General features: G+C 44.3%; 1 protein-coding gene across 3 annotated transcripts in view; it reads right to left on the bottom strand.

Moving 5' to 3' along the window:
• lrp1bb (low density lipoprotein receptor-related protein 1Bb) overlaps positions 1 to 27,018 on the bottom strand; it is a 209,423-nt gene that overhangs the window by 52,045 nt on the left and 130,360 nt on the right. For all 3 annotated transcript variants that reach the window (XM_062565194.1, XM_062565193.1, XM_037487848.2), the window contains exons 32-57: positions 24,916 to 25,056; positions 24,686 to 24,811; positions 24,270 to 24,401; positions 22,671 to 22,805; positions 22,244 to 22,373; positions 21,516 to 21,642; positions 21,219 to 21,370; positions 20,444 to 20,568; positions 19,979 to 20,350; positions 17,905 to 18,094; positions 16,223 to 16,427; positions 13,925 to 14,117; positions 11,891 to 12,016; positions 10,890 to 11,018; positions 10,637 to 10,756; positions 9,922 to 10,035; positions 9,641 to 9,790; positions 9,294 to 9,416; positions 6,513 to 6,632; positions 5,400 to 5,528; positions 5,092 to 5,214; positions 4,523 to 4,663; positions 4,122 to 4,309; positions 2,782 to 2,965; positions 2,596 to 2,681; positions 557 to 679 (exon numbers count right to left, since the gene is read on the bottom strand). In XM_062565194.1, coding sequence (XP_062421178.1) covers positions 557 to 679; positions 2,596 to 2,681; positions 2,782 to 2,965; positions 4,122 to 4,309; positions 4,523 to 4,663; positions 5,092 to 5,214; positions 5,400 to 5,528; positions 6,513 to 6,632; positions 9,294 to 9,416; positions 9,641 to 9,790; positions 9,922 to 10,035; positions 10,637 to 10,756; positions 10,890 to 11,018; positions 11,891 to 12,016; positions 13,925 to 14,117; positions 16,223 to 16,427; positions 17,905 to 18,094; positions 19,979 to 20,350; positions 20,444 to 20,568; positions 21,219 to 21,370; positions 21,516 to 21,642; positions 22,244 to 22,373; positions 22,671 to 22,805; positions 24,270 to 24,401; positions 24,686 to 24,811; positions 24,916 to 25,056 — 3,884 coding nt within the window. The remainder of the gene's footprint in view (positions 1 to 556; positions 680 to 2,595; positions 2,682 to 2,781; positions 2,966 to 4,121; positions 4,310 to 4,522; positions 4,664 to 5,091; positions 5,215 to 5,399; positions 5,529 to 6,512; positions 6,633 to 9,293; positions 9,417 to 9,640; positions 9,791 to 9,921; positions 10,036 to 10,636; positions 10,757 to 10,889; positions 11,019 to 11,890; positions 12,017 to 13,924; positions 14,118 to 16,222; positions 16,428 to 17,904; positions 18,095 to 19,978; positions 20,351 to 20,443; positions 20,569 to 21,218; positions 21,371 to 21,515; positions 21,643 to 22,243; positions 22,374 to 22,670; positions 22,806 to 24,269; positions 24,402 to 24,685; positions 24,812 to 24,915; positions 25,057 to 27,018) is intronic.

A 27,018-nucleotide genomic window follows, 5' to 3' on the forward strand; every position in this document is an offset into this window, starting at 1 on the left:
CTAACCAGTCACTGAATGCTGTGTCACAAACCTATAAGCCATACGAAGTAAAACGTGTTCTTCAGAAGATTCCTCATCAGTCGTTTTTTCCCGTGTTTAATTTGAGCCAAAAAAAAAAGTGACTGTGTCACTTTCTAAAATGACTGCATCTCACTTAATGGGATCAAGTATAAAAGCAAATATTAAAATGACACAGGTTGTTTCCTTTCCACTACACAATCATAACTATAGCTGACACAGTGCTAATGGATGGAAGAGGAGATGCATGGACAGTGCAACAGAAGGGTACCTAAGAAATGATGAGCACATGAGTGGCTCCTTTAATCCATCTGTGTCTCGCTACGTTGTGGCAGTGACTCAAACACACACTGTGGTATTAATTCATCGAGCTGAAGAACTAATTCAAATAGGATGTGGGCCCTGCAGGTGTCCCCCCCCCACCCCCCACCCCTTGTCAAAACACCAGACAGTCCCACTGACACTATTCCTAATATCACAAACACACACGAACAGAACAAATTCATTGTGTGGTGGGAAATCACAGCAACTGCGGTACCTTGAGGTCGCTCCCATTGAGGCGCATTCTGTTGATCTTCCGCCCACTCGGCCTGGTTGAGTCGACCCAATAGATGAATTCCTTCTTGTAGTCAAAGTCTATGTGGATGATGTTGTTGAGGCCCTGAGGATACGGAGGAGAGAGCACAGGGATATAAAAGGGTCATTTTTAATTTCAGTGGCAATCAAACAACGAGGGATCAGGAACAATTGTGATGACACAAGACACTTTCATTGTCAGCAACATTTAACAGAGTATTCTTTTATGGGGAAATCCGTCACCGTATTAATAATAATGTCATATTGGTACCTAGGTGCATATATCATTCTTGACAGCATATCCTATGCATTTTAAGAGCATAAGTTGGTCATTTATATACATGCATACGAGAAGAAAAAAAATCAAGGGCAAATATACAGCTTTTTCTCTGTAAAAAAGCAAATCTATTCCACAACAAGTTTAATTTGTTATTTCAAATACTAACAGGATGAGAAACATAGCACAACCTTTACAGTATCCATGTGTGATTTGATATGTACTGTACAGACAACAGTGATTGATAGGAGGCTTGTTGCTCTGTGAAGTTCGAGTCTTGTGAAAAGCGGAGTAAGAGTGAAGTAATTCCCGACTCCGCCATGCTCCCACGACCCCACTGTCAGTCAGAGCCGCTCGCCACACAGGGGCCCCCACCCTGTTGTCTCACACCGTGGGTGCTGACAAAAGGTGTCAGATAATGTGACAGGAGAAACGAGACATCTTCATCAGATCATCAGCACCCTCGCAGACGGGCGCCAACGCGTCCTGGGGGAGCCCTTCTCCGCCGGAGCATCAGTTATAGAGATGAAACCCGCGTGGACTTTTTATCATTTATCATTTTCCCTTTAGGCCGAATATAAAAGGCAACTACAGAATGAATCACAAGCTTTTGAAAATAGGTTTGCATTTTGTTTTCATTGTAGAACATGTGCACAAATGATTTCATGTTAAAAATTAAACTAATATTATTTTTAAAATGAGACATGTATCCAACTTGATTTGTCACCGTAATTTGCTTTTATTTGGCTCGTGGCTACTGAATAAACCTTTACATAGGGATACCATTCGACTTGTTAACACCTATCAACACTGTACTTCATGTACGCTGTTGTACAACTGTACAGTTGCGTATTTGTCAAAAAAACATTTTGCAAACAAGAACTCAAGATTCCTTTCCACGAGCAGCTCACGGAATGACTAAAAGCATAATGTCCTCCCCGGTAATCGCGTCCCCCGCTGTATGTGATGAATTGGTACCATTACATTTAGAGGAACCTTACGTGTATGTGTAATGATTGGCTCATTGAAAATGTACATAATATAATCAACAGGTTATCTGAACAGGGTGTAATGGTGTGGTGAAGTGATTTCAGCTCAGTCAAGTATCCACCACCACTTAGCGAAGCGACGCGTGCATTTTCATCCACAGCCTCCGTTAACGCCAACGTGCGGCGGTTAAAGTGAGTTGTGGCTGATGAGAAGCCTCCGATACAGAGTTAAGAGGCGATTATGACAATGAGGGGAGAGGGCCGTAGGATCGCCACAGGTTGATTCACCGTAAATCACAGGCAACCATTCGTGACGCCCAGCAGTCCCATTTAAGTGTTGCCCGGATCAGCTGAGAACAAATAGCTTTTCCATGGGGTCCTTAGTGGGGGCGGGGGATCGGATTTATTGATTGGCAGCAAACTGTTCATCGTTAAAGGGTAATTATGAAAATCCCAAATATCCTAACGTTATTTACTGCCATTGTTGGATTTTCTCTGCAAAAATAACTTTTCCTCCACACATTTAGCCTTATATTTTCATTCCAATTTGTGATTCCCTCAATATTTCAGCTGACAGGCCGGGGGGGAGAATCCAAATTAAACTTAAAAATAAACATTAGACAGCAATTTTATTGAAAATATGTTGATGCAGTACAGCATGTCGATCTCATAATTGACATACCGGCATAAACTTCCCGACAGGCACAACGTGGGAGATGCATGCACGACGCTTACCTGTTTCAGGATGGTGTAGTTTGAACCATCCACACTCAGCTTCCGGATCTCCCGGTGGTCGGCCATTATGAGAAAAGGTTCTTCAGCTGGAAGGAGAAAAAAACAGTACAGCGTTAGAGCCCCCGATAGGGCCGGCAGTTACTCACCGATGTCCTCCACCATGAGGGATTAAGCGACGCGGCTGACCTGACACGGCCTTGCACGTATCTGGGTTGCGCTCCAAGGCCTCGTAGCCGTCCACGCACAGGCACTTGTAGGAGCCGTAAGTGTTGATGCAGCGCTGGCTGCAAGGAAGTGTGGCGGAGCATTCGTTGACATCCACGCACGTCTTCCCATCATCCTTCAGGTGGAAACCAGGCCAGCATTTACACTGATGACAAAAGGCAAAGAAAAACGGTTTGGATTAAAAGGCTCGCTTTGGCGGTTGTGGCGCTTAACTATTTGAAATTAACTCATTCACATCAATCATTGTTTAGTTCTGATGCAGTTAATCCTTGATGATGATTGATATGAAAAACACTAAAACATCTTTGGCTTTTAGTTCGTAAGTGAGTCAGTACGTAAAGGGTATTTATATATATAGCACTTGTAAAACAAAAGACAAAAGTCACTAAGTGCTTAACAAATGAGAGGATGTAAATAAGAAATGTGGCCTTACAAGGGAAAATAGAATGACGTGAAACAACATGAAAACACACTAAAGTAATCTTTTAGATTTAAACACCACCTTCGAAAAGCAATTCAGGAAGGCAACAAAAATGTATGACAATGTAGCAACCATTTATATGATGTAATCAAAGTTGTGATGTGTAGCATGGCCCCTTTGAAAGGACTGTAGTGCTTGTATCAGCTGTTGTGGACCCACAGCAAATCCTTTTTCATCCACAGTTATAACCTCCAGGGCCTCAGTGCTGATTTCCCTGTTCAGGCCACAAATGGATGAGCCGAGGGTCTGCATCGATGTGCTCTTTGTCCAGCTCTGCCCCGGACATGACAGGTAGGAGAGGTTTTATGTGCCTTTATCCGGTTTTCGGATGCAGTTGGCAACATTTCACGAGAGGAGATGAAGGAGGGGGGGTGGACGGGGGCAATCCTGGGACGAAGGCATGAACTGCAGCAGTCTGACAACAGTGACGGCCACTCGGGTACTCCAGCGGACGTGGCCTTGAACTGGGTTGAACCCCGATATCACATGCCAAGCTCTCCTCACAGCATTCAAGGCCATTCGAAAAAGCGTGTGTACTGAACCCCAGATTAACTTGTGGTCATTAACCATTAATGGCCACATTAATATACAAATGGAGCTGCTGCATTTCTACTGCTACTAATGATGGTGGAGCTTAGAACTGCAACATGGCGGGTCGTCTCAGAGTAAAATAATGACAAATTCTGCAAAAAGATTTTGTCTTTGTCCATTCGTTTCAAGCTGTTACCGGATGACATGAGCTTTAAGAGCTAACTGTAGTCAGCAAGTGAGCTCTGCACATGCAAGCTACTGAACCGGGACTTGCCCACTGTTCACCCACCTTGAAGCCCACAGGAAGATCGCGGCAGTCCTGTGTGCACCCACTGACTCTGCGGTTCAAGCATTCGTTCACGTTACAGTTCCTCTCGTCTGACTGGTCTCCGCAGTCGTCTCTGCCGTCGCACAGGCTCCCCTCGGAGATGCAGCGTCCGTTTGAGCACATGAAGAAGGAGCCATTGCACAGGCTTCCTGAAAGGAGAAAAGACATCGCTGTCACTGGCGCAGCGCTCCAAGTTGGGGGGAATCTCTTTGACTTAACACGTGGATCTCAAAATAAATGGATTCCTTTCAAGAAATCTCCCCTGGTTTAACCTTCTTTTGTTGCTGCCATATGTCCCCCCCCCCGCGTAGGCGGTGCAGCCGGTGGGGACGCTCCAGCGGCGAGCCGAGACGCAGACTCACCTGCGGCCAGACATTTGAGGTTCAGAGGTAGTTCGTCAGAGTGGTCGGGACAGTCAGCGTAGCCGTCGCACTCCCACTGAGAGCTGAGGAGACAGCGGCCGTCCCCGCAGCGGAATTCCTCCGATCCACAGGAGGGGTAGGCTGCAGAAAGAGGGGCACGTTTTCATCACGGTGGTCTGGGGCTCAGCGGTGGCGCAGCTTCAGCTCGGGGTGGACATTTTAACAGAACTATGTGAAAAGAGAGCATTTCGCGGCCATTGTTCATATGAAAACGAATCAGCCTCATTGTTGGAGTGTTTCTATAATCATTCCTCATTAACAATCAGGCCATCTGGAGTCTTAATGGTGTGCACAGCTGTATTGGCCAATATTTCAATAATAAATGTTTCATCGGCATCACAAATCAAGGCTGTGAAAGGGAATTTCCTCCATAAAGAGACAGCAAAACTTGTTATAAATAAAACAAAAAGCTGTCCTTATGTTTATTTTAAGTATCATAGTTTTAAAAAACGGAAGATTACGTAGCATAATCTAAAGTAAGAGAAGGAGAGCCAAATAAATCTACTTGCCACATTCCACCGACTCGTCGGACGCGTCTCCGCAGTCGTCGTCGTGGTCGCAGGCGAACCGCCGGGGGACGCACGCTCCGTTGCGGCAGCGAAAGGAGCTGTCGTCACACGTGTTGTTGGGTGCTGATGCGGTGAAATAAATGAGCCATTCAACGGCTAAGCTGTGTCTCCCGTCCATTTTACACTACTTACTTCAGTGGGCTTCATGTTCTATGTCTATCGTTGCATACAGTTAAATCACAATGTACACAAGCAATGATTTCTCGCTATGAATCGCGAAAAAGCCATTCAATGAAAAGTGTCTTCACCACAGCCAGCTGCAGAAAGCTCATCGCTCCCATCCGGGCAGTCCCTCTCGCCGTCGCAGAGCCAGCGCTTGGGGACACAGGCATACGACCCCGGGCAGCTGAACAGCCCTGGAGCACATGTCACTGAGCCTTGGGAGGAAAACAGGAGCACATGTTCCATTATAGGAAGCCAAAGAACACAATGCACCGCAGAGGAGAACCAGGGCAAAGGGACACTGAACTGAAGCGGTGCGTTTCTTTGGGATGGTACCCTCCATCCTCAATGAACAATCGCTAGTAATTCCAATGAATGACAGCGGGGCTTTTTGCTCTTTCCGGGAAATATTGGACAATATAACAACTCACAGAAGTATGTTTTTGTTAGGGTTTAGAACCAATGCCCCTCTGTGCACTGAACAAGCTCTTCATTTATTTGCCATGTCAAAGTGTCCCTGAGCAAGACACCTGACCCCTAATTGCTCCTGAGGCAAAATGTAATGCAAGGGTTATAATGCAATGTAAGTCGCTTTGGATAAAAGCGTCAGCTAAATAACATGTGATGTAATGTGATTATGACAGCGCTATTGTGAGAAACAACTATTTGCTTCTGTGGATTCTTTAAATCAGAAAAACTCTACTTCATCTACCCTTGAAGACAAAAGACAGGGAATAAAATACATTCCTCCAATGAGAAACAAAGGTAAACACAAGTAGAACTAAAATGCTTATCTTGTTTTTAACGAGTTGTGCGTCATTGTGACATTTTGTCCTCCGGGCCATTTCATTAATATTTCTTTGACACTCCATTACAATCCAATTACACAACCGAAGTTCAGAGCCACTCTTGTCTCTTTATTGCATTTGGATTCTTTTAATTTTATTCTACAATGCACTACGCACACTTTGCCCATTGCAAAAGCTGTGCCTCTCGGGCCCTCGGTGAATGAAACATCCATTCGCCTCAGTGCCCACTTGAATCACCAGAAAGGCCCGCGGCCTCATTTGTTGTCTCATTAAGGAGGTTCAACTCAGTCCACTCATTTCCAGCTCTGCTGCGGGAAACACACAGTGCTGCCACGCACAACAACGCCGGATGTGACCTGGTACATCGCGAAAATGGGAGGAGCCACTGACCACAGATCTGCGCGCTCTCGTCGAGGCCGTCCTCACAGTCGTTCTCTCCGTCACACAGCCACTGCTTGGCTATGCACTTGTTCTTTGAGCAGGCAAACTGGTTCCACAAGCACGACGAGTCTGCGGAGAGCCGTGGAAGACGCGCCGTCAATGCCATAAATCCAACAGTAAGGAGGAGACAACCACAACAACAACAACAGAGAAAGGGCAGTTTGTTTTGGTGGCTTTTATTTGCCCCATGGTGCGCTTGTTTGTCTGTCAAGTTTTGGTACTTAGCAGCAACACAAGTGTACTTACTACACAAAAGACTGAATATAATATCAATAATTCTCTTTGCTCTCAAAGATACTTCGGTGGATGCTCCTGGTTTCTGTGCATGGGAATTAAAAACTAGACTAAATCCAAACCAAGTATCTAGACTGAATATCTTATCAATGCACTTAAGTATTCATTATTGACCTTCACTTTAGTAACTGGGCTGGTTTAGAAGAAACAGGTGGATGTCAACTAAGAGAGCTCTCTGCTGATCGCCACATGAAAGCCATTGTTGGAAATGTGGATCTCTCCATAATCTACGATGACTGAGGCACCCGCTCTTCCCCGGGGAGTCGATCTGTGGTCTCTTTCCTTCATGTGTCCGCCCCGACAAACTCTGCCAGGGCTTTGATGAGATGATGAGAGAAGAAGGACGAGGGCCGTGCTGCAGGTCGTCCCACAGTACAAGGAACTAGAGGGGGGGGGGGGGGGGGGGGATTCTCACACTGCCGCTGTCCCTTCTGTCAGACTTTGTACATCACAGCAGATTCGCCTTCATACGAGGGGCTAAATCTGGAAATCACGTTTAACCAGACTTTCCGTAGGTGATTCTGAATTTGCACTTTAAATGCGCCGTTTCACGTGTGTAACGCAGTATCCGGTCTGCAGCAATTTAAATGTATCAAACAGTCTTTAAAGTCTCGTTTTCAGTAGTGTTTTTCACACTGTTGAAAAGCGCATTACGCATCGTGAAGTGACACATGACCATTTCATCTAATCAGCTGTGGAATTTCAAATTTGTCAGACTTAATGACGTTTTCCTCAAACCACTTTGAGTCTGCAGTCAGATTATCAGTGGCTGGAGCTTTTTATATGGTAATTAACTGAGAGGAATGGGAATATTGTCTATTTGTCCTGAAAAGCTATTCAGAACTTCTCAAAGAACCGTGGCATAATTCATACCAGCTCTGATATCAGCGCATTTGAAGAATGAGATATTATCATTTCACACAAGCATTTATACAGAGGACATTTTATTTGACGGAATGGAAATGCTTTTCATGTGTTATGCATCTCTCTAACAAAATTAATGGCGAAGTTACAAAATAAACCAGATAACTCCAAAAGCATCACATATGAAACATGGATTGCACTGAACTGACTTTCTCTGTCTGCTGCAGTTGAATTGTGCACAAGGGGTTGGTTTATTATCCAGAAAGAACAATGCCTCTGAAAGGCAAAGGAATCAAAGAACTAGGGTCTCATTTTTCTTCTTGAACTTAGTCGCCGATGAAATTCCCCCCAAAAAAGGCCAATCTGGATGACGGCACTGCTGAGTGCTTCATGACTTCTTACACTTTATGAGGAGAGGTTTTTTTAGAGTGGCTAAAATAATTTGTCCTTTAAAATATATATATATATATATATATATATATATGTATGTATATCGTGCATTCGGGTCACATTAAGGAGCCTTTATGTTTTTATTGTTCTGATAGTCGGCGTCTACTTGTATCACTGAATATATTCAGGCTAGCAAATGCTTTATTTACGGATGAGAGGAAATGAAAGTGTTTTACAAAAGTAGGTAATAACACATACGTAACATGACGCTGTGATTCATCAAACATTTGTCAAATAAAAATGGCTGGTTTACTTGCTCAATATTATTTAAGGTGGAAATGCACAAATTCGCTCTTTTCCGACTTATAAATAAGACCTGTCGTGATTTGGTATGCTGTTTGTATTTTTTTAAAAGTCGTTCCCCAGAATAACAATGTGCTGTTTATGCACTAGATAAACATTACAAAAGGCTGACAACTCAAATACAGACAGCGGGTGCATTGACATTGTATTTGTGGACTACTCAATCAGATTAAATCACCTTGTGTGACGGTGATGAATCTTAACAGCTACCTATAACCAATAAAGCTCCGAGTGCATGGTGCAAAAAGTAATAAAATGTGATGGTTTTGTGTGCGAGCTATTGGTTTTGAATGCAAAGTATATTAATCCATAGCATGACTTAATTATGCTCCCCCTTGTTTAATTGGACAGATCTTGCCTGTCCCAGTTATCTCTGCATATATTTGCACGGATCAAAGCATAGGTAAGAAGGCTCTTGCTGCTCCTGGTGAGGGGAAGTGGAGGAGTTGTATTGTAACGTGTAATCCCTTCATGTGTCCCTGTTTCCTATTGAACCGATCTTCCGTCTTTAGTACAGCACATTCACCGACTGATGCCGCAATCATTTGATTGATTCCACAGGAAGTGCTCGACATCATTATTTAAAGACAGAAGCGGAAACAAAACACTGTGTCCTCAATAGCCTCTATTTCAACTCAGGTGGGGATGGGCAGGAGGGGGGGGGGGGGGGGGGTGTTGCTCGTCTGCACTAGATCTATTCTCAAAATGACAATAGCAAAACAACAAATAGCTTCTTCTTAATGGACAGCGAGAGAACGAAACACCCTTTGAGTTGGTTGTGCAACAGCTCGCCCGTGAGAGGTAAGACGTGTCGTTTACCGCACTGGAATTCGTCCGCTCCGTCTTCGCAGTCTTTTTGGCCGTCGCACAGCCACACGCTGGAGATGCAGTTCCCGCTCGGACAAGCGAAGTGGCCCTCCTCGCACTTCTGCCCGTGGGAGACTGGGGACAAACAGCAGAACCAAAGTCAGCCCTCTCGGACGTCGCCAATGAGTGAGGCCATTATCTTTTTCCTAAGCTATATATCTCATCTCATCCCACCGTCACGATCTCGCCTCCGAAAGTGAGATCCGCCCTTAAGTCTTTTCTAATTGAAGCTGGCTTCCTTAATCCGCCACGGGAAGAAATACAACGTGTGTGCGTGTGTGTGCGTTTGAGGGCCTCACCCTGGCAGCCCGTCTCGTCGGCGTAGTCTCCGCAGTCGTTGGCCCCGTCGCAGATCCACGTGGGGTGGATGCACAGCGAGGTGGAGTTGCAGCTGATGAAATCCTTCTCCGTCACCCCCAGCTTGTAAAAGTGAGAGCAGTCGCTGCGGTCTGGGGTCCAAACACATATGAACGAGATGGTCAAAGTTACTGGATCCGTCGGGTTCTCGGGCAGAGCGGTGTGTTTTTACAGTCTCCTTTTACCGGGATTGCAAATGCAAATCACAGGTTAGAGGACTCACTGCAGCTTTTTTCATCCGAGGCGTCGGCACAGTCAATGACCTGGTTACACCAGGCGGAGCTGGGTACACAGCTTCCATCCTTGCACGAGGATTCTGATGAGGCACACGTGACATCTGGCGGGGGGGGGAGAATTAGCATTTCAAAAAGGTAATGGAAACAGCGCTCAGAGGCAATTACAGGTACAGCTGACAACAATACTTAGAACTTCTTTCCGGGGGAGGTTGAAAAATGTCCCAGTTGAAAACTGTTAGATGATAATACAATAATCACATTTTATAATGGAATTAGAGAATGTTATTCTCAAATTCACAAGGTAGTGGAATAAACTCCTTCCTGAAATCTCAGACAGCGAAATTGGTCCACATTAATTAAGAGAACACCTTGTGGGCTCAATCCGCTTGCTTCAGTATTACGAGAGCATACAGACTTGGGCCCAATTACAGCGAGGTGATGTACACAACTATATTTTGTTTAGACCGCCATTAAAGGCCAGAACAAGGTCAGTTCGGACCTATTGACGAGACATGAAATGATTGTCCAGGCTCAGGGCCTCTCTGTAATTTGTGCACTTTATGATCTTGGGGCTCATTAGACAGTGAAGGCTTAGCGCTGCGCGAGGCCTCACGTGCGGTATTAATAAAAGCATTAGTGCGGCCGGATCCTGCCCTCCGAGGCAGGGCGGATTGAACGGGAGATCAAACGGCTGCGACTCACTGCTGCAGAAGGCTTCGTCGGAGTTGTCCCCACAGTCATCGATCCCGTCACAGAAGCGGCTGCTGGCCACGCACCGTTGGTTGTAGCAGGGTCGGAAACCCTTCCGACAGCTCCGGTTGTCTGGGCACATTCACAAACAATTAGATATGACTAAATGCTCGCCACACGTGTTAATGACATCCCGTTTCTCCAGGAATACTGAATCAACACTCTTTGGATTAATACTTCTTAACCGGATCTGCTGTCTTCTTACCACAGTATTGCATCTTCTCATCCGATTTATCTTTGCAGTGGGCGGCCCCATCACATGTTAGCTGGTAGTTTATGCACTCGCCATTCCCACACTCAAATTCAGTGTGAATGTTGCAGGAGGAATTTTCTGCTGCAGGGGAAGACAATGACGGTGACGTAATGCGACTGCCAATTTCTCAACAAACTTCCTACATACAGGTTGAATCGGGGGCAACATGTCACTGCCTGCTGTAGTGAACTCCACAGCTACTCTGCCAGTTTTGGGTCAACATTTAGAAATCCCTACTTGTATAGGCTACTTCAGCTTTAGGGAGATATGGCTTTGAGACCCTGGCAAAATATCCATTGAATTTAGTAGACTGACTGACTTAATTGTACATGTCAATATTGTACATTCAGTTGTTTCAAAACATCATTTAAATTGCAACAATAAATCCACATCATTTGAACATAAGAACTTTCTTGCTCTACCAGTGAGCAGATCTGGGCCGTGGAATAAAGAACCCGTTGTTACATCCAGGCTGCCATCCATCTCTAGTGGTCCTTTGTCTCGTCCCTTGTTCAGTGTGGTCACACCTCCCTGTTTTAACATCTCCTCACGCCGTATGCTCTATCCTCACATTACATTTCAGATTAAACTATTAAAGTATGCGATTGCCCTTGAACTTATTGTTGGAGTTTGTACTCTGCTGTCTGCTGGCAGATAACATTATGAGTGTTATTTCCCAGAGCAGTGTTAAGCACAATGACTGGAGTCATTGCAAACGTTATGCTTTGGCAAAGAGGAGGAGACGACTTTCTGTTCCTGGCGGTTCACGCTTGACTAAACCGATTGAAAAAGGCATCAAAGGTTTGTGTAAACAGCACAAACAAGAGCGTAACCCGAGTGGGGAAGCAAGGTTATACAGCTATACATGGTAAATGCATCCATAAAGATTACCTGTCGATATCTATTAATGAGAATGTTCAAAGAGTTAGTATTTGTGTGTCATCCTGACTTACACACGCATCTGTTGTCCTCCAGCAGCACGCGTTCTCCGCGGCAGGAGCAGTTGACCCTGCCGTACGGCGTCAGGAGGCAAAGGTCGCCGCACCCTCCGTTCATGTACCGGCATTGGGATAGCTCACCTTTAACACAATCAAAAAGAATTGATTGAGCGGTCAGAGGCGATCAAAGGGGAAATCTCCCCCTGTGCAAAGTCTGTTGGATGTCATCACTTCCTTCATGGAGTTATCTTTTGAGCTGTGCCTGTCTCCTGTATTATTAATGAGTCATATTCTAAATGATCCTTGAAAATCTTTGGATGGTCTGTACTCACCATTGGAGAAAAGTATTCCTTAAATGGTTGTTAAATTAAGAAAGAAGCTCTTGTTTTAATTTATCTGAGGCTGTGACACAAAACCTAATGATTAATGTTAATGCAGGAGATAATGGATGTAAATTTTTTACTATAACTTTCCATTGCAGCTATGAAGCATCGTGATGTCATATGCTGTGGAATGCAGTTTTTTATAATCACATATCCCAGTAAATCTACAAAACTACAGCAATAAACCAAACATAGGGAGATGAGTCATTGTTATCCAATAAAAAATTTGTGGGCCATGTGTTTCTATTTTTTAGATTTTCATACCACACATTGGTCTGTTTTAGGTGTAAAAGGGTGCTCTTATAGTTTGTTTTCATTTAAAGGCTCACAAGAGAACAACATATGAATAAAAGGGGCTGTTCTGTTGCTAAAGGCTACTACTATACTCAGTGATTGGTGGCAAATGTATTACAGTTTTTGGTTCTTCTCTGCCTGCGGCACTATGTGAACAAGCTTTGTGTAGCTCTGTGGGAACCATGTATTGCTTTATATTGCACGAACCAAACTGCAGACATAAAATAAATATTCATTGCTCGACTCGTCCGGAGAAAACAGGCTTAGTAGCAACAAGAAACATAGTATCAAGAGCGAGTGTTCAGAGACATGGGTGTCCGTTAGAGACCCGGTGTTATTAGCTGCCCTCCAGCCACGAGTGTTTTATTCATGAGGAAAGAAACCGTTCCCCTCCACTGCAACTCAAGTAAACCATTTGCATCATTATTTGAATTCTAGATATTCATGACAGGGAAAATGCGAAAGGTTAATGGTATGTACGGACCGGAAAAGTAGGAACTGATTATCGGATCGACCGTCGTTGGTCACAACAACGTGAAGCTGTGCCTTTGCAGGACTCGGATTCCTTCTTAGGACGAGACAAACGAGCATCCGGCTGGAGCCCATTTTGCTTTTGTCCTACTTGGAAATACAACTTCACACGACACTTTAGTGACCCCCGCTTTTACAACGTAAGCTGCTTTCCTCTTATTAATTACCTTTGAAACATACGTTTATTACCATTCTAAATAGGACTACATCCATTTGCCAAACCTGCTGTTTTTTACACTACAATGGGAATATTTAAAAAAAGTACATCCCAGTTGTTGTTTCCTTTTACTCATTTTTAACAAGAAATGTGAGAATGAATATTTTATAAACATCCTGCTCCAAATGAATATTCCTGTCAAAGATAAAACAATGAAATGTTTTTTTAGGCTATGCGTAAATGTCATTATTTGAAGGTATACTATAATTTGCAACCGAGGTTTTTCTATCCGTTTTCCCTGGACCGAGGCCTCCCGCGGTGAGCAGCGTGATGAAGTTAAAGATAACAGTCGGGGAATTAAACTATTTACTTTAAAACGCTTGGACGTTGAGGTTGGCCACAGGTAACCAGAATAAGTGGTTTATTACTTCCCCCAATTAAACAATGTCGTGCTGTCATGTGTGGAAGGAAACTGTGTGCATGCATTAAAGCACAGTTGGCTGTAATGTTCTCACGTTGCTTAAGTGAAAAGCACACAGCAACGCAATACGTTCTTGCTCTATTGTCCTGACCTAAAATGAGGTGAACTCCTGCCAGTCAATCACCCACATTGGCAGCACACAAACATTTGCAGACACAACACAGCATCCGCTCCGAGATCTTCGGGTGTGTCCAGATACTCACAGTCGTTGGTGTCCCGGGCCACGGCTATGATTCCCATTGGTTGATGGGGTATGTCTGCTCGCAGCACCTTGGTGTCACCGCCTGTGTACTTGTTGGAACGCAGCACAGACCGGCGGGTCCAGTCCGACCAGTAGATGAAATCTGCGTAGATGGCGAGCCCGTAGAAGTTCCCGGGTCCTGATTTCACGACGACCTGCACATTGTGGCGCGAAAGGACTCGCGTTAGAAGCGCTTTTCGGATTTAACACTTCTCTTGTACAAACACATTTACAGCGCACGTGAATGATTCTACATGCCAGAGGAGATGATAAAGCAATAACCGGAGAAGACATATATTCCACGCAGTCAATATTTGCACTTCAGATCTGACCGGGAGAAAAAAGCCTCGGCTGACTGCGGAGTGAAATTCTAGAAATGAATGCGGAAGATGACGTTGTGACTCATTAGTCAACACATCACCCCCGCTGCCCACCTGACTGCTTAACCCAGATGTTGGGAGGAGTAAATGACAGTGTCATTGGCAGGGAGGCAGGAATCCATCAGAAGCCTCCTGGGGGCTCTCTCCAGGTTTGTGTGTGTGTGTGTGTGTCTGCAGGGTGGGGGGGGGGGGATACGGGCCTGCAGCGGCTCTATGGTCTCAGACATTAGTGGGACAGGCTTGTAAGCAGCATCACATTAGCCCTGTGCCATGCCGGGATTAACAGGACAGGTGTTGATTAAAGAAGCCCAGCGTGTGGAAAGCGACAACTGGCCATCGGGGCAAGTGACAGACGGGAAGAGAGGCAGAGAGAGGAAGAGAGGCGAAGTTGGAACACCAGATGGGATTGGATGGAACATATTGATAGCTAAATGAGATTTGGGAGACACTAAGTTTACAGCCAGCAACGTATTATTTTCATGTTTAGGATAAATGGGAAAATATTTCATACCTCCTCGTGTCTCTCTCATGACTCAGCAATTTGGAAGGAACGTATTTCAATTGTGATCGCCAGCAAACTCCTTGTGTCTTTTACATGGAAACATTAAAATGCCCAGAGATCACACTGCTGACATTTAACTAAACTGACACTCCTCACTCCCAGACCGTTTGAAATTTACATTTAATACATTCATGGTATGAAAGAGCATGGTTTCCCCCCCCTAAACATGCTGATATCTTCCCTTACAATGCACTCCGTTGCCCTTTGTGAAGCACTAATTGCATCAACGACGTTCTTTTTCTGCAGCCAACTACATTTTTAACTTGTAATGGACCTGCAGCAGAGATGAAGGGAAGCTGGGGAGAGGAACATCTTCCACCATCCAAGACGTTAGTCATTTGACTCGATACCTAATTGGTGTTCTATGATTTATTGTATGCAATCTATGGCCTAACACACTTTTCTTTTCATTAGCAAACGCTGGACTGATACTGAGTCTTAGGCTCCCATCTCCATGTACTGTATATATTGTATGCGGTGTCTTACGATGTTCACAATGCAAGTTTCAATAAGTGCTGAAGTTGACAATCAGCTAGCTCACGTTTTAATTGGAATGGTGAATTTTCGCCCACAGCGGTCTTACGGGCAAAGCCTTCATTAGCAGGACCGCACTGCAGCGAGGGCGAGGGGGGACTCAAAGGTGAGGACTTTCTGAGCCGTTTGACCCTGCTCAGCAAGCGTATGGCTGACTAATTGAGACGGGCCAAAGTGCTGAGGTTATGTAAAGACAACACTGAAATCCACAGCAATGTATTGCAGACTTTTATACTCCGCTTAATTTATATTATTATATTCATCCAGCTGTGGCTTTATCCAATATTCATGGTACTTTTTTGATGGACAAAGGAGAACTCCCTTTGCTCAGCGTCTTTACTTTAGAAGTAAATGGCTTCTTTGATTAAGGAAACCATCTGTCTCCTCAGAGCTGAAATATCAGAGAAAAACATCAAGAGGTTTTTTTTTCCTGATCCTATCTGCTGTACAAAGGATCAGGCCTCACGACTCAAAAGGCTTGGGAGATTAAGAGGAAGGAACAAAAAAAAAAAAAAAAGGCAGATGAAACAGACACCTTTGTTCCCCCTGTGTTGTCTAACGAAACATCTCAATCACTGAGAGTTATGTTGAAAACATTATCAAACTATGAAGTCACCGGGTCCATTTTTCATTCATCAAGTTCAATTCTGGCCTCGGCACCTTTCATGTATGGCATGCACATCGGATTCATGGCATTCCAAATGGGGCAAAACAAATAAAAGGTACATACAAACAAATCCACTGCCTCCCAGATGTACCTCCTTTACCTCGTTTCCATACTCACATATCTGCTGGAACCATCGTAGTCACACCTCTCAATTTTTCCAAGGGTTCCGTCGGAAAAGTAGAGCTTCTCTGCCCTGTGGTCGATAGTCAGCCCGTTGGGTGTCAGGATGTCGGAACCAACGATGATCCTCATGTTCTTGCCTGCTAAGGTGGATCTCATGATGCTGGGCCTCTGCTCATTCCAGTTGGTCCAAAACATCAGGCTAACAGGCGAGAGGAGAAACCAACCGCGTGGTTACTAGTGAGTCTCCAGTCTCTGGCGGCGTCTCACTCCCCAAAAGAAGCGCTACAAGCACAAGAGGCCAACAAGCGATATGTGCAGTGAAATCAAATGGGGGAGCAGGAATGAGGCCTTTTCTTAACGCCGCTGAATTAAATTGCCACAGTTGTGTCAGTCAGTTATCCACATGTTGCAGAGACCTCAATGGCCCATCATCGGATTCACCCTTTTTTGCCCCGAAGGGGCTCATCGCCGATAAAGTAAAGCTCAGATTCTATTTGATCAAACGGATTAGCAGCACACATTGGGAGATGGAGGTCATTTATTCATATTCTCCTGGGTGAGGACTCAGAATAGAAAAAAACACAGATGATAACAACGGAGTAAATAAATACAAGATTTGTATCTCATGTTATATTGGTTCGCAAGATGGATGGTTTTAAATCCACATGAATGCTGATAAACCATGAGAGAAAAAGGTTGATATGTTTGAAAATGTATAGAAGAAACCTATTCTGCTCCTGGGATCTCACTTCATACTGTGATGAAGTCGTGGAAGTTCTCTCTCGTGTGATAATAGGGTCAGAAGCCACAACCAGGGGCTGCTAATTAATCACTTGAGTTTGAATTCCAATTATCAGGCGGTTCTTCTGGGTTGGGATGGATATAGTGCCAAATTGCCAACCGAGGATATAGTCAGAGGTCAATAAGTTAATTTAGTGAGTAAGACGGGGGCAGCAAGGTACTACTCACTCTTTTAAGACTACTCGCTGAAACATTTTTAGATTCATGAATTTGCAAGTGTTAAATGTGAACAAGATGTTACAGGAAGACGAAGGTGTGATTATTTTTGAAAAACAGCCATCACCTTTTTCTTTTTTTACTGGCACACTAAATGAACTGTTAAATCGGGTTTTCCAAAAGCTACGAGTACAGCTCAGATGAACATGAACAACAGATGAAACCTCTTACACCTGAAATGTGAAAATGCAAACCTGAACAGATTCATGTGAGTTGTGCGAGTCAACTCACATGACTCGTTTGATTCGTTTGTCCATCTCAACTCACGTCATGAATCAGTCGCCATGGGAGATTTTATTCAAGTTAACAAAAAACCGTGGCCACTTGACAAAGGGAAGAGGAGGCGTCTGTTGATTATGATGCAATTTACATCCATGTCTGTCAAAAATGTCGTCGATTCAGAATTTTATTCCAATGGACATTTGTGTGAAAATGTCATGATTAGCAAATACATGTTTGACCACTAACTTTGAAATTGCCCAACCATGATCGCGTGTGGACCTTTTTGACATTTCTGCTACATAGCGGACACGAGAATGAAAAAGACAGGTCACAGTGACCTAAACCAGAAAAATCTAATCAGTTCCACCGTGAGTTCGGAGTTAGTGACAGTAAAGGAACTTTTGCTTTTTGGAGGGAGAGCGTTTATAGCTACTGACCTTTGACACTCGTCCAGGGCCAGGGCGTGCGGATGGTCGTCCTCCGAGAGAGTGACCACGGCCTGTCGACTCAGGGCCCCGGCTTGTTTCTGGTCCACAGTTTGCCTGGTGATGGTGGAGGTGGTGGAGCTCGTCCAGTACAGCGTGTCCCAGGCTTGGTGGTAGGCCAGACCCTCGACTGAACCCACACCTAAAACCAGAGAGGCGTGAGACCGGTGCTCGAGTTGCAAGCAAAGTCAATTAACACAGACATCACATCTCATCACATAACTTTAACTTTCTAGTACTTATATGGCGGTGTTAAACTATAGTTACTCCTTGCAGATTTAGGTAAAATATGAAATAGAGGCTTGTAACAGATGGCAGGTTCCAATTGTGTTGGAATTGGTGTTGTGTTTCCTTGGTGACTGACAGGGAAATGATTTCCTGTGTTGATGTAACAGTCACTAAGACACTGAATATGTTTTCAGTGTGAGCCAATTTCCTAAACAGAGACCGTGATAACGTCCTCCCAGCCTCCCGGGTCGGGTGCAGCGATGTGACTGACAGGGAGGAAACCTTCAGAGGGAGACAATCACTGACAGAAAACCCGGCCACATCGTTTCATCATGTGCAGCAGATTCCCTTTTGTGTGCCGATGGGTTCATAAATAACCTATTGAATGTGACCGCTTGAAAAAAAACAATATTGCACATGTGTCATTTTATATGTAATATACCAAATGTAAGATCAGAATAACAGCAGTGATACTTGCAATTGACCATTGCATTATACTCTGGAAGACTAAAATGACATTTAATGTTTTTGGGGGAAAAGCACTGCAGCAGCGAAATGTATGTATGTATACGTAATGCTGAATACAATAGAATGATTAGAAAAAAAATCATATAAAATCAATTGAAAGATGCCTTGGAAGGTAATTCTTAATGACCTTATGTACATTAACAGAGCATTCGTCCATTACACTTTACGTTCGTAATTCCATAACAACTCAATATTATCCGTGGCTGTATCTTATCATTTTTCTAACCTTCTGTGAATGCAGTTCCTAATTTGTCTGAATGGTGAACATTTGGCCAATGCCAAAGATGGTGAGCGCGTCCCCTTGTCTAAAACCCATAAACTGCACTGAAGAATACTTAGGATGCTACCTGAGTCAGCCTATCAGTAATTAATAGTTTGCTATAAAAGGCATCTGGCAGTTTAGACTTTCTCACAAATTGTTGGCCGGGCAAGGGAGTAATTAATGGGGGACATGGAGTTTAATTAGGGAAATATGGATGATTAACATCTTCACCTTCAAAGACGTGGTGGAGGAAGAGTCTTTTAGAGGAAAATGGAAGAGATCTTGCTTTGAGATGCAATGCAGGAGAAGCTGCATCAAACATCAAAGCTTGAGCTTTCATAATAGCTTTCTGCAAATTTACATGTACATGTTAAATTGTATTGTGAGCCCCCCCTCTTATATGAACCACATACATTTGTTCCATTTAGGATTCAAGTCTTTATATTGTATGTAATACTGAAATTAATTACTGCACCACTTCAATTTTGCATTTCGCAAATGCAAAAGTGTGAAGGACACTTGCAGATCCCGACAGGGGTTCTTATAAGGAAGATAAACAAATGAAAAGGCAGGGGGATTGGTTATGGGACTGGGGGGCAGCTGGGGGGGTTAGAACACTGTCAGTTTGAGGGGGACGGGAAGGTGCTGAGCTCTGCTCCCTGTGGAAACTTCACAGAATGGCAGAGAGGACGCCAGCCGAGCAGAACAGAGGGTTTTGCTGTTCATCTGACTCCAGTCAAGCTTATCAACACAGGCCTGACTGGGATTTAGTGAAAGAATAGAGAAGGATTGGTTCCATCATTCAATCTGTGACAGTCAGTAAGCAGAGACCCTTCAAACACAGGTATTATGTCCTGCTGATTTAGTATCAAACGCTCTTTTCAGTGGAGCACAGGGGCCAAAAGTAGAATGGAGGAGTGGGTGCGTCGAGATGGATGCCACGATGATGATAATGCTGTGCTACCTGCGCCAATGCTACGATGACGACGCGAATTGGGAACTACTCACTTTCTGCAATAATAGATCTCCCCGTCCAGTCGTCGTTAATCATCTGGATGTTTCCGAAATGGACGTCGCTGAAAAAGATGCGGTTGGTCCGAGCCGTCTTCTGGCTGTAGTCGAAGGCAAGGGCTATGACATTCTTGAAGAAGGCCGGATTCTCGAAAGGCTGGACCGGCGAGTTGAGATCATTCTCATCGGAGAGGTGGATGCTTTTCAGTATGGTCCTCTCCGAGAAGAGCAGGTAACCTTCGTAGCGCTCGCAGGCGAAGCCGTCCTCTGCCAAGCGGCCGTGGGCGCAGGAGCACGTCCGGCGGCCGCTGCCCAGGTGGAAGCACAGCTGCTGGCAGCCTCCGTTACTCCTGGCACACGGGTTTGTGCCTTCAGCAACAAAAGCAAAAACTCAATTACCGAGTTGTTCTCGGTTGGCAATCACGTTTGAAACTGCATGCGAAACGGATGCCAAATCCGCACCTTTTTCTCTGACTCTATTGAAGATCGTCACGTCCTTCAAATTGACGCCGAGGCCGCTCCTCAGAGTCACCGCGTCACTGGTGTCGGTTTTGAAAGCGCGTCGTATTGAACCGTTGGAATAAGCCCTGAAGAACACAAACAAAAAAAACTTCTGCATTCTGGCTATTTTGCTAAGTGCAAGACAGTGACAAAGTCAGATGGATATAAAGGCATATCGTTTGTTTGTCAACATTAAAGCGAAACCAAAGACTGCAGGCACCCAGTAATGACATACAATTAAACTTGTTCATAATCAAAACACATTAAAGCTAACAGCTTCTTTCCATTGTGAGCCTGGTGGTGGTGTGGGGGGAGAGGGCAGAAAGGGATAATTGATCTTCAAGTCAGGTGCAAGTCAGCCTTAAAACACTTACAAATAAACAAACAAACAAGACATGCAATGAATTACTCAGCACTTAACCGACCAATAGCTTAACAACTGTTCTCGGTCAGGTCCACAAAGAACTGCAGGTGTGTGAAAATGTTTGAAGCGACCAGTTCCATGAAAGGAAACGAGGCTTCGTCAAATTCACAAAGGGGGAGGAAGGATTCACCCTTGAAGATGACAGAGAATTCTACCTCGAGCATTTAAGAAAATACGCCGCGATCGGCACTGCGAGGAACTGCTGATCTTAATATCTCCTGGAACCTTTGAAGCGAAGGGGTTTTGTCAGGTAAGTATTGTGGGCTTTGCAGGGCCCTGCAAGTGTGTGCATTTATGAAAGTAATAAATTACCTGTCAGACCAGTAGATGTAAGCCCCAAACACTGCGACTGAGAACAGGTCTACGTTGGCCACTGACAGCACAACCTCTCGGCTCTCCCCCGTCTCAAGGTTGATCCTCTCGATCTTATCCGTGCGAGCGTCGCACCAGTATAATGTATTTTCCTGGAAGGTAATTTAAAAATGCATATCACAAACCGAACCTCTTAGTCAAAGTCACATTTTAGCTGCAAAAAGAGATGAGGTTGTACAGTACAGTGGAGGGGGAAAAGCTTGCTGGAAGTGTCTGTGCTTCTGTGAACAATTGTACCTCGTAGTCGATGGAAATTCCATTGGGCCACATGATGCCCGAGTTGACCAAGGTAACCTGGTCCGAACCGTCCAGGCGGGAGCGGCCTATGCAGGCGTTCTGGCCCCATTCGGTCCAGAAGAGATACCTGGCAGGCAGAGTAGCACGGATTCATGTACATTAAAAGGAGGAATACAGTGATGAAATATCAGATTCTGTTGGCCAAAGCAAGTTCTTTCCCGGAATGATGCTTGAAATTAATTCAGTAGCTCAGTAGCGAGAGGAACATTTCTCATGGGGTAGATGATTTAAAACTGAACAATAAATTTCATATGACAGTAGCTGTAAATACCATTTATGACAAGATGTGCAATTTGAATATGAAAAATGACTATGAATATGAACCCAAATATGATACAATATGTAAAACATAAGAAAGATAAAGGCAAAATGCATTGAATATCAAGTCCTATAGGGCCTATCTATTCAAAACCATTATTGGTATTGATCGGTTGGACTTTAATCACGAGACAGGAAGTTCCACCGTCACATCATTTTTACAGTTATATTTGCCATTAAAGAGCTTCCTGACATCAATAACCAGTGTCTGTAGTCATTACCTGGTTTGGTTTCCAAGTAGAGTTTCTATATGCAAATACAAGCATTGTCTCTGACTAATAAAAACATTATTCAAACCATGCACCGGTGCTAATAAGGCAAGGTAAATGATGTTCAAAGACATGGCCTACCCCTTCTGTGGATGCACAGCGATGGCCCTCGGCTGATCCAGTCCCTCAGATATGACCACTGAGCGGTAGGCACCGTTCAGACGAGAGATTTCTATTAGATTGAAACCATGGTCCGTCCAGTACAGATTTCCTGTGTGGAGAAATAGCAGGTCTAATAGTGGCAATTGTTAATTGATCCCAATGGACACAACGTACATGGGACGTCTCTGATACTATAATAACTACTGCTGCACCTTATTTGCCTAGTGAATTAATTCATGTGGAAGACCCCACTGTCACTTGTGACTAGTGTGTTGTAGCTTTTCGAATCAAAATTAATGTACAAACAGAAGCCCTGTACATAGAGCGAGACTCTTCGCCAATCCACCCGGGCTTCACGGCCTACAGTGATAAAGTCCTGGTGCCGGGGGGGAGGGGCGACACTAACCGGCGATCCAGTCCACGGCGATGCCTTCCACCCGGCTGATGCCGGTAGTAATGATGTCTTCCCTCCAGGTCTGATCACGTTTGGCCCGCGATATCCTGTTCAGGCCCATGTCCGTCCAGTACACGGTGTCATTTCCTGCAAAACATACAATAGAGTTAATGGCGGGAGAAAACGGGATGATGAACGCGCTCGCCAAGGAAGTATTTATGCTCTCAAACAAAGCAGCTCATGAAACGGCCTTTTATTGCAGCACGGGCCATTTCACCAAATGTTGCGTGGAACTATAAAGCACAAACACAGTTCACCAAGAGCCTCGTTGTTGACACACGCTGCCTGAACAGCAAAGGCAATTTCCAGCCCAAACTTTACAAGGGCAGTTTATGGCTTCATGCAGAACACGGTGATGGTGAAACCCCAACCGACCCTCTCTGAAACTACGGCCTAGAGCGTCCCCGCGCGTGTCTGTCGGTGCAGATGGGTGGGGGCTTTGGTTGTTTAACATGTTTGTTTGCACTTCCTTGTTCCTGGTGCGTTCGCACACTGTTCACACATCGCACGCATGGTGCGGAATACAGCTTTTCATCCGCTCACACAGTCTGGCTTCTGCAATGTCAGCGATGTACGCGTGCTATCAGCTGCTGCTCTTAGATGAGCTTAGTAATCCGTAGCAGAGGAGAAAGGTCTTCACGGAAAGTCTTAATCGAGTAACTATTACTAAACTATAAAAGTTTGTGTATTTAATGACGGTGGATGTGTTCGCATCTAGCGACCACCGTTAATTATTGATCATTATTCATATTTTGTTGAGGGTCAGATCCTGAATCAGTGTTGGGCAGATCAAGTGCATTTATTTTGTACTCATTCCATTAAAGAAACTTTTGCAATCTTGCCAGAGCAATGCATCTAAAACATGTGGAATCACCCGAGCGTGCGGTTTTGTATCTGGTGTTGATTTACTAAAAATAATTGTTGAACCCTTGTGTTCGTGCTGCTTGTTTATGTTTTTAGTTGTGTGCATGCAATTTCCTTTACACAGTTTTGTTATCATGCTTCAGTGGCAACCAATTATAAATGTGGAATGCTACCGGGCTATAGTATATTCATAGCATCTGTTGGTACAATAAATCTATCATATCTATCATATATAAAATGTGAAAGGAAGCAGAGGTGTAACAAATGAGATTACAAGCTACCGGGTGCATGTTTTTCAAAATGCACGTTATGGAACCTTCATTTGATACAATATCTTGGGAATTGCTTTGTATTAGGATTGTGAGTAAATAGTAATTCATACGCAGGTTCCTAAGTAATGTGTATTTTTTGCTCTTTTATCTACGCTGCACTTTCCCGAGCCAGTAGAACATTATTCATGAGGGATACAACAAAATCCTTTCCCTCCCTCTTGTTTGAGGATTAACAATGAAAGGGTTTTTACTGAAAGAAGGACAGAGCGGCAAACATATAACGTAGTTTTGCCAATTCCGTTGCTTATGTCTTGCTATATGTACACATATACGTATTTCTGTCATTTCTCTGATACATCTGCTGCCATATACTCAATATCATAAACCTCCCTAAGTGCGTTGCATAAAAACATACCTGCATGGAAGTCAACTCCCACAGCAAACAGTGTCCCTGTAACGGGCATCAGAGCTTCAGTGTTGTCGTTTGGGTCCAGAGCGATGCCCCGGATTCCCTCGTGGATGGAATACATCAGAAATGAGTCAACACCTAAAGAAAGACAATTGACCTGTTATACTCCAAAGAATGTGTTTTAAAACACTGCAAATAATAAAACAATTTAACAAAAAGAATTGTTGCGATCCATTCACTGATATTTATATTCACCTTTCTTTTTTTTGTATATCGTTGCATGAGCAAACAGGATGAATGAAGCTGATCCTGACTCATCACCATTAGTATATTGATTGCAAAATGTTCTTTACAATGTAAGGAAAGAAATTGCTGACAGGAGCGTAAAGGCGGCTCCTCAGCACGTCGTCTGGGGAACGTACCCTCGCATGACATGCGGTCGCTACGCAGGTTGTAGCCAACGGTGCAGGAGCAGCTACGGGTGCTCTCCGAAGTGGGGAAGCAGAGCTGCGAGCATCCTCCGTTGTTTATCTGGCACTGGTTTCTTCCTGAATGTTAAGCACAATCATCAAAAGGCCAGGTATTAGGCGTGTGTGTGTGTGTGTTTCTGTGTTTCATCGTTAGAGTGTTATTTTCATGTGGGAATGCTTACCTTTCTGACCCTCCCTGTCGTACACTTTCATATGGACCACCCCACTAGTCTTGTTTCTCAGGATCACAGGGTTCTGTCCGTCCCTCTTGGTCACCATTCCTAGCTGTGCCGATTCCTCATCTGCCCACCAGAGCTTGCTGCCTGAAACCATCAAAGACATTTGCTGATATGGATAGCTGTATATCTATCTATATATATCTATATCTATATAGATACACATAGATGTCTAGTTCCGCAGCAATGCTATTCTGCAGATTCGCACTCCCCATGGATTAACCGCAGTAATAACCTTCAATCTATTCCGGTAATTGTGGTCGCAGAGCATGAAAATAGTACAGAGGGAACATGGCCTCATATATTAATGAAATATGAAGAGGCAACATGTGCTGTGGTTGTTGAGTGTCATGACGTTTCACCGTCCGCTCCCGGACGGCGCGCCTGCTCGCTCTGCCTCTGTGCGACAGTGAAGCCCCGGGCTGCAGCAATGCTGCCGTCGTGCGCATAAGTGATGAGTGTGTCTTTGTATAGAGGCTCACGCACAATAAGCTGCTGGCACAGCCAGCCACCGGCACACTATCCCCCACCCCCCCCTCCATTTCTGTCCTCAGTAGAAATCAGTGATGCACAGTCCAGGCACTTTGCCACAGAGTCCACGGACGTGACAGGAACACTCAATTTTTAAATTCTCACTGAAGTGCAAAGGGGGGGCAGAGTCAGGTGGCTCTGCTCGCTTCAAAATAGACGCCGTTTATGGGGCGGAGATGGACTTTGAAAGGGGCACAGATGCAAACACGAACCATTACATGACTGTCAAACAGGCGGCATCTTGGAAGCAAAGTTATTTATAAAGCAACATAAACACATCATAAATGAAAGGAATCATCCATCACAAAGTTTTAGAAGCATGGCAACACGTCTGCAAGGAATTACTTTGCTAAACAGAAGTAGCAACCACATATGAAATGACTTACAGGTCAATAAACTCTTCTGAGATACATTGCTGGGTTAAACAAACTGCTGCCGTTTCTTTTATTTTCATCGGTATATTTCATTACAACTATTATAAATAGTACAAATACCTGTGCAGGTGACAAAAGCACCATCTTGCAGTAAATACACAATATCATTCAATTTGTATCTTCAAAAAAGAACCCAAAAGTGTGGCCTTTGGGTTTCAATCTACAAATCCTGTGAAGGTAAATTACATTTTTGTTATCTCACCGTTTTTGATTTATTGAGAGTAAGAAACGCAAACAGAAACAATTCCCACTTGCATTAATAGCTTTGGGCCGTGTTCCTCCCTGAGGCAAACGCAAACTCGTTTTCACAAATCACACAAATTCCCATGAGTGAGAATGACAGTCTACATGCAGTTTACAAAACATTTGACCCCGGAGGGCATGCTATCCTAGATTAGCTTTGCACTCTGTGTTAATTTGATGCCGCTGGGACCGCTGGCTAGCTGTGATTGCTCGCTTGTGGCGCATCATATTCAATTTCCACCACAACCGCGAGTTTGATTGCAGGCAAGTCAAGGCTGATGGATCACCCGCGCCGCCTAAATAGAAGCCCTCACCTTTCCCTCAAGCCAATCCAATTATTACAGAGCCCTAAGATCCGAGTGGATCGACCTTGTGTCACTAACAGTGCCTTCATTACATCTTTTCACGGCCGGCTTGAAGAAGCACGGAGACAGGCGCGCAGAAGGTAAAAGTCAAAAGGGAACGCGAGCACCGGAGTGGGTTGTAGGTTTGATCAATGGCGGATATTTTTCTCTCGGGATCTGACGTAGGATTTCATTTAGCCGCTCACTACGGATCCTGATGCTCAAACTCGAGCTTTTCCCACCTCAACCAACGGATCCGTCACGTTATCGCAGACCAAGAGAGACTGGAAACGATTGTTAGATTGGTGCTAATTAATGCTAGTTGACTCAATCAAAACCAAAGCAATTAATCACCCTTAATTACTTATCAATACCTAACATGTTATTTGCACACGAGTGGCTGAACATGCAGTTATCTGTGAACGGCATTTGTTTTCATTAGAATGAGCCTTTGTACTATTCCATTACCAATCTCCTCAGTTTGCTGAGCAATTAAT

Source organism: Pungitius pungitius, chromosome 10 (assembly GCF_949316345.1).
Source record: "Pungitius pungitius chromosome 10, fPunPun2.1, whole genome shotgun sequence".
NCBI classification, from domain to species: domain Eukaryota; kingdom Metazoa; phylum Chordata; class Actinopteri; order Perciformes; family Gasterosteidae; genus Pungitius; species Pungitius pungitius.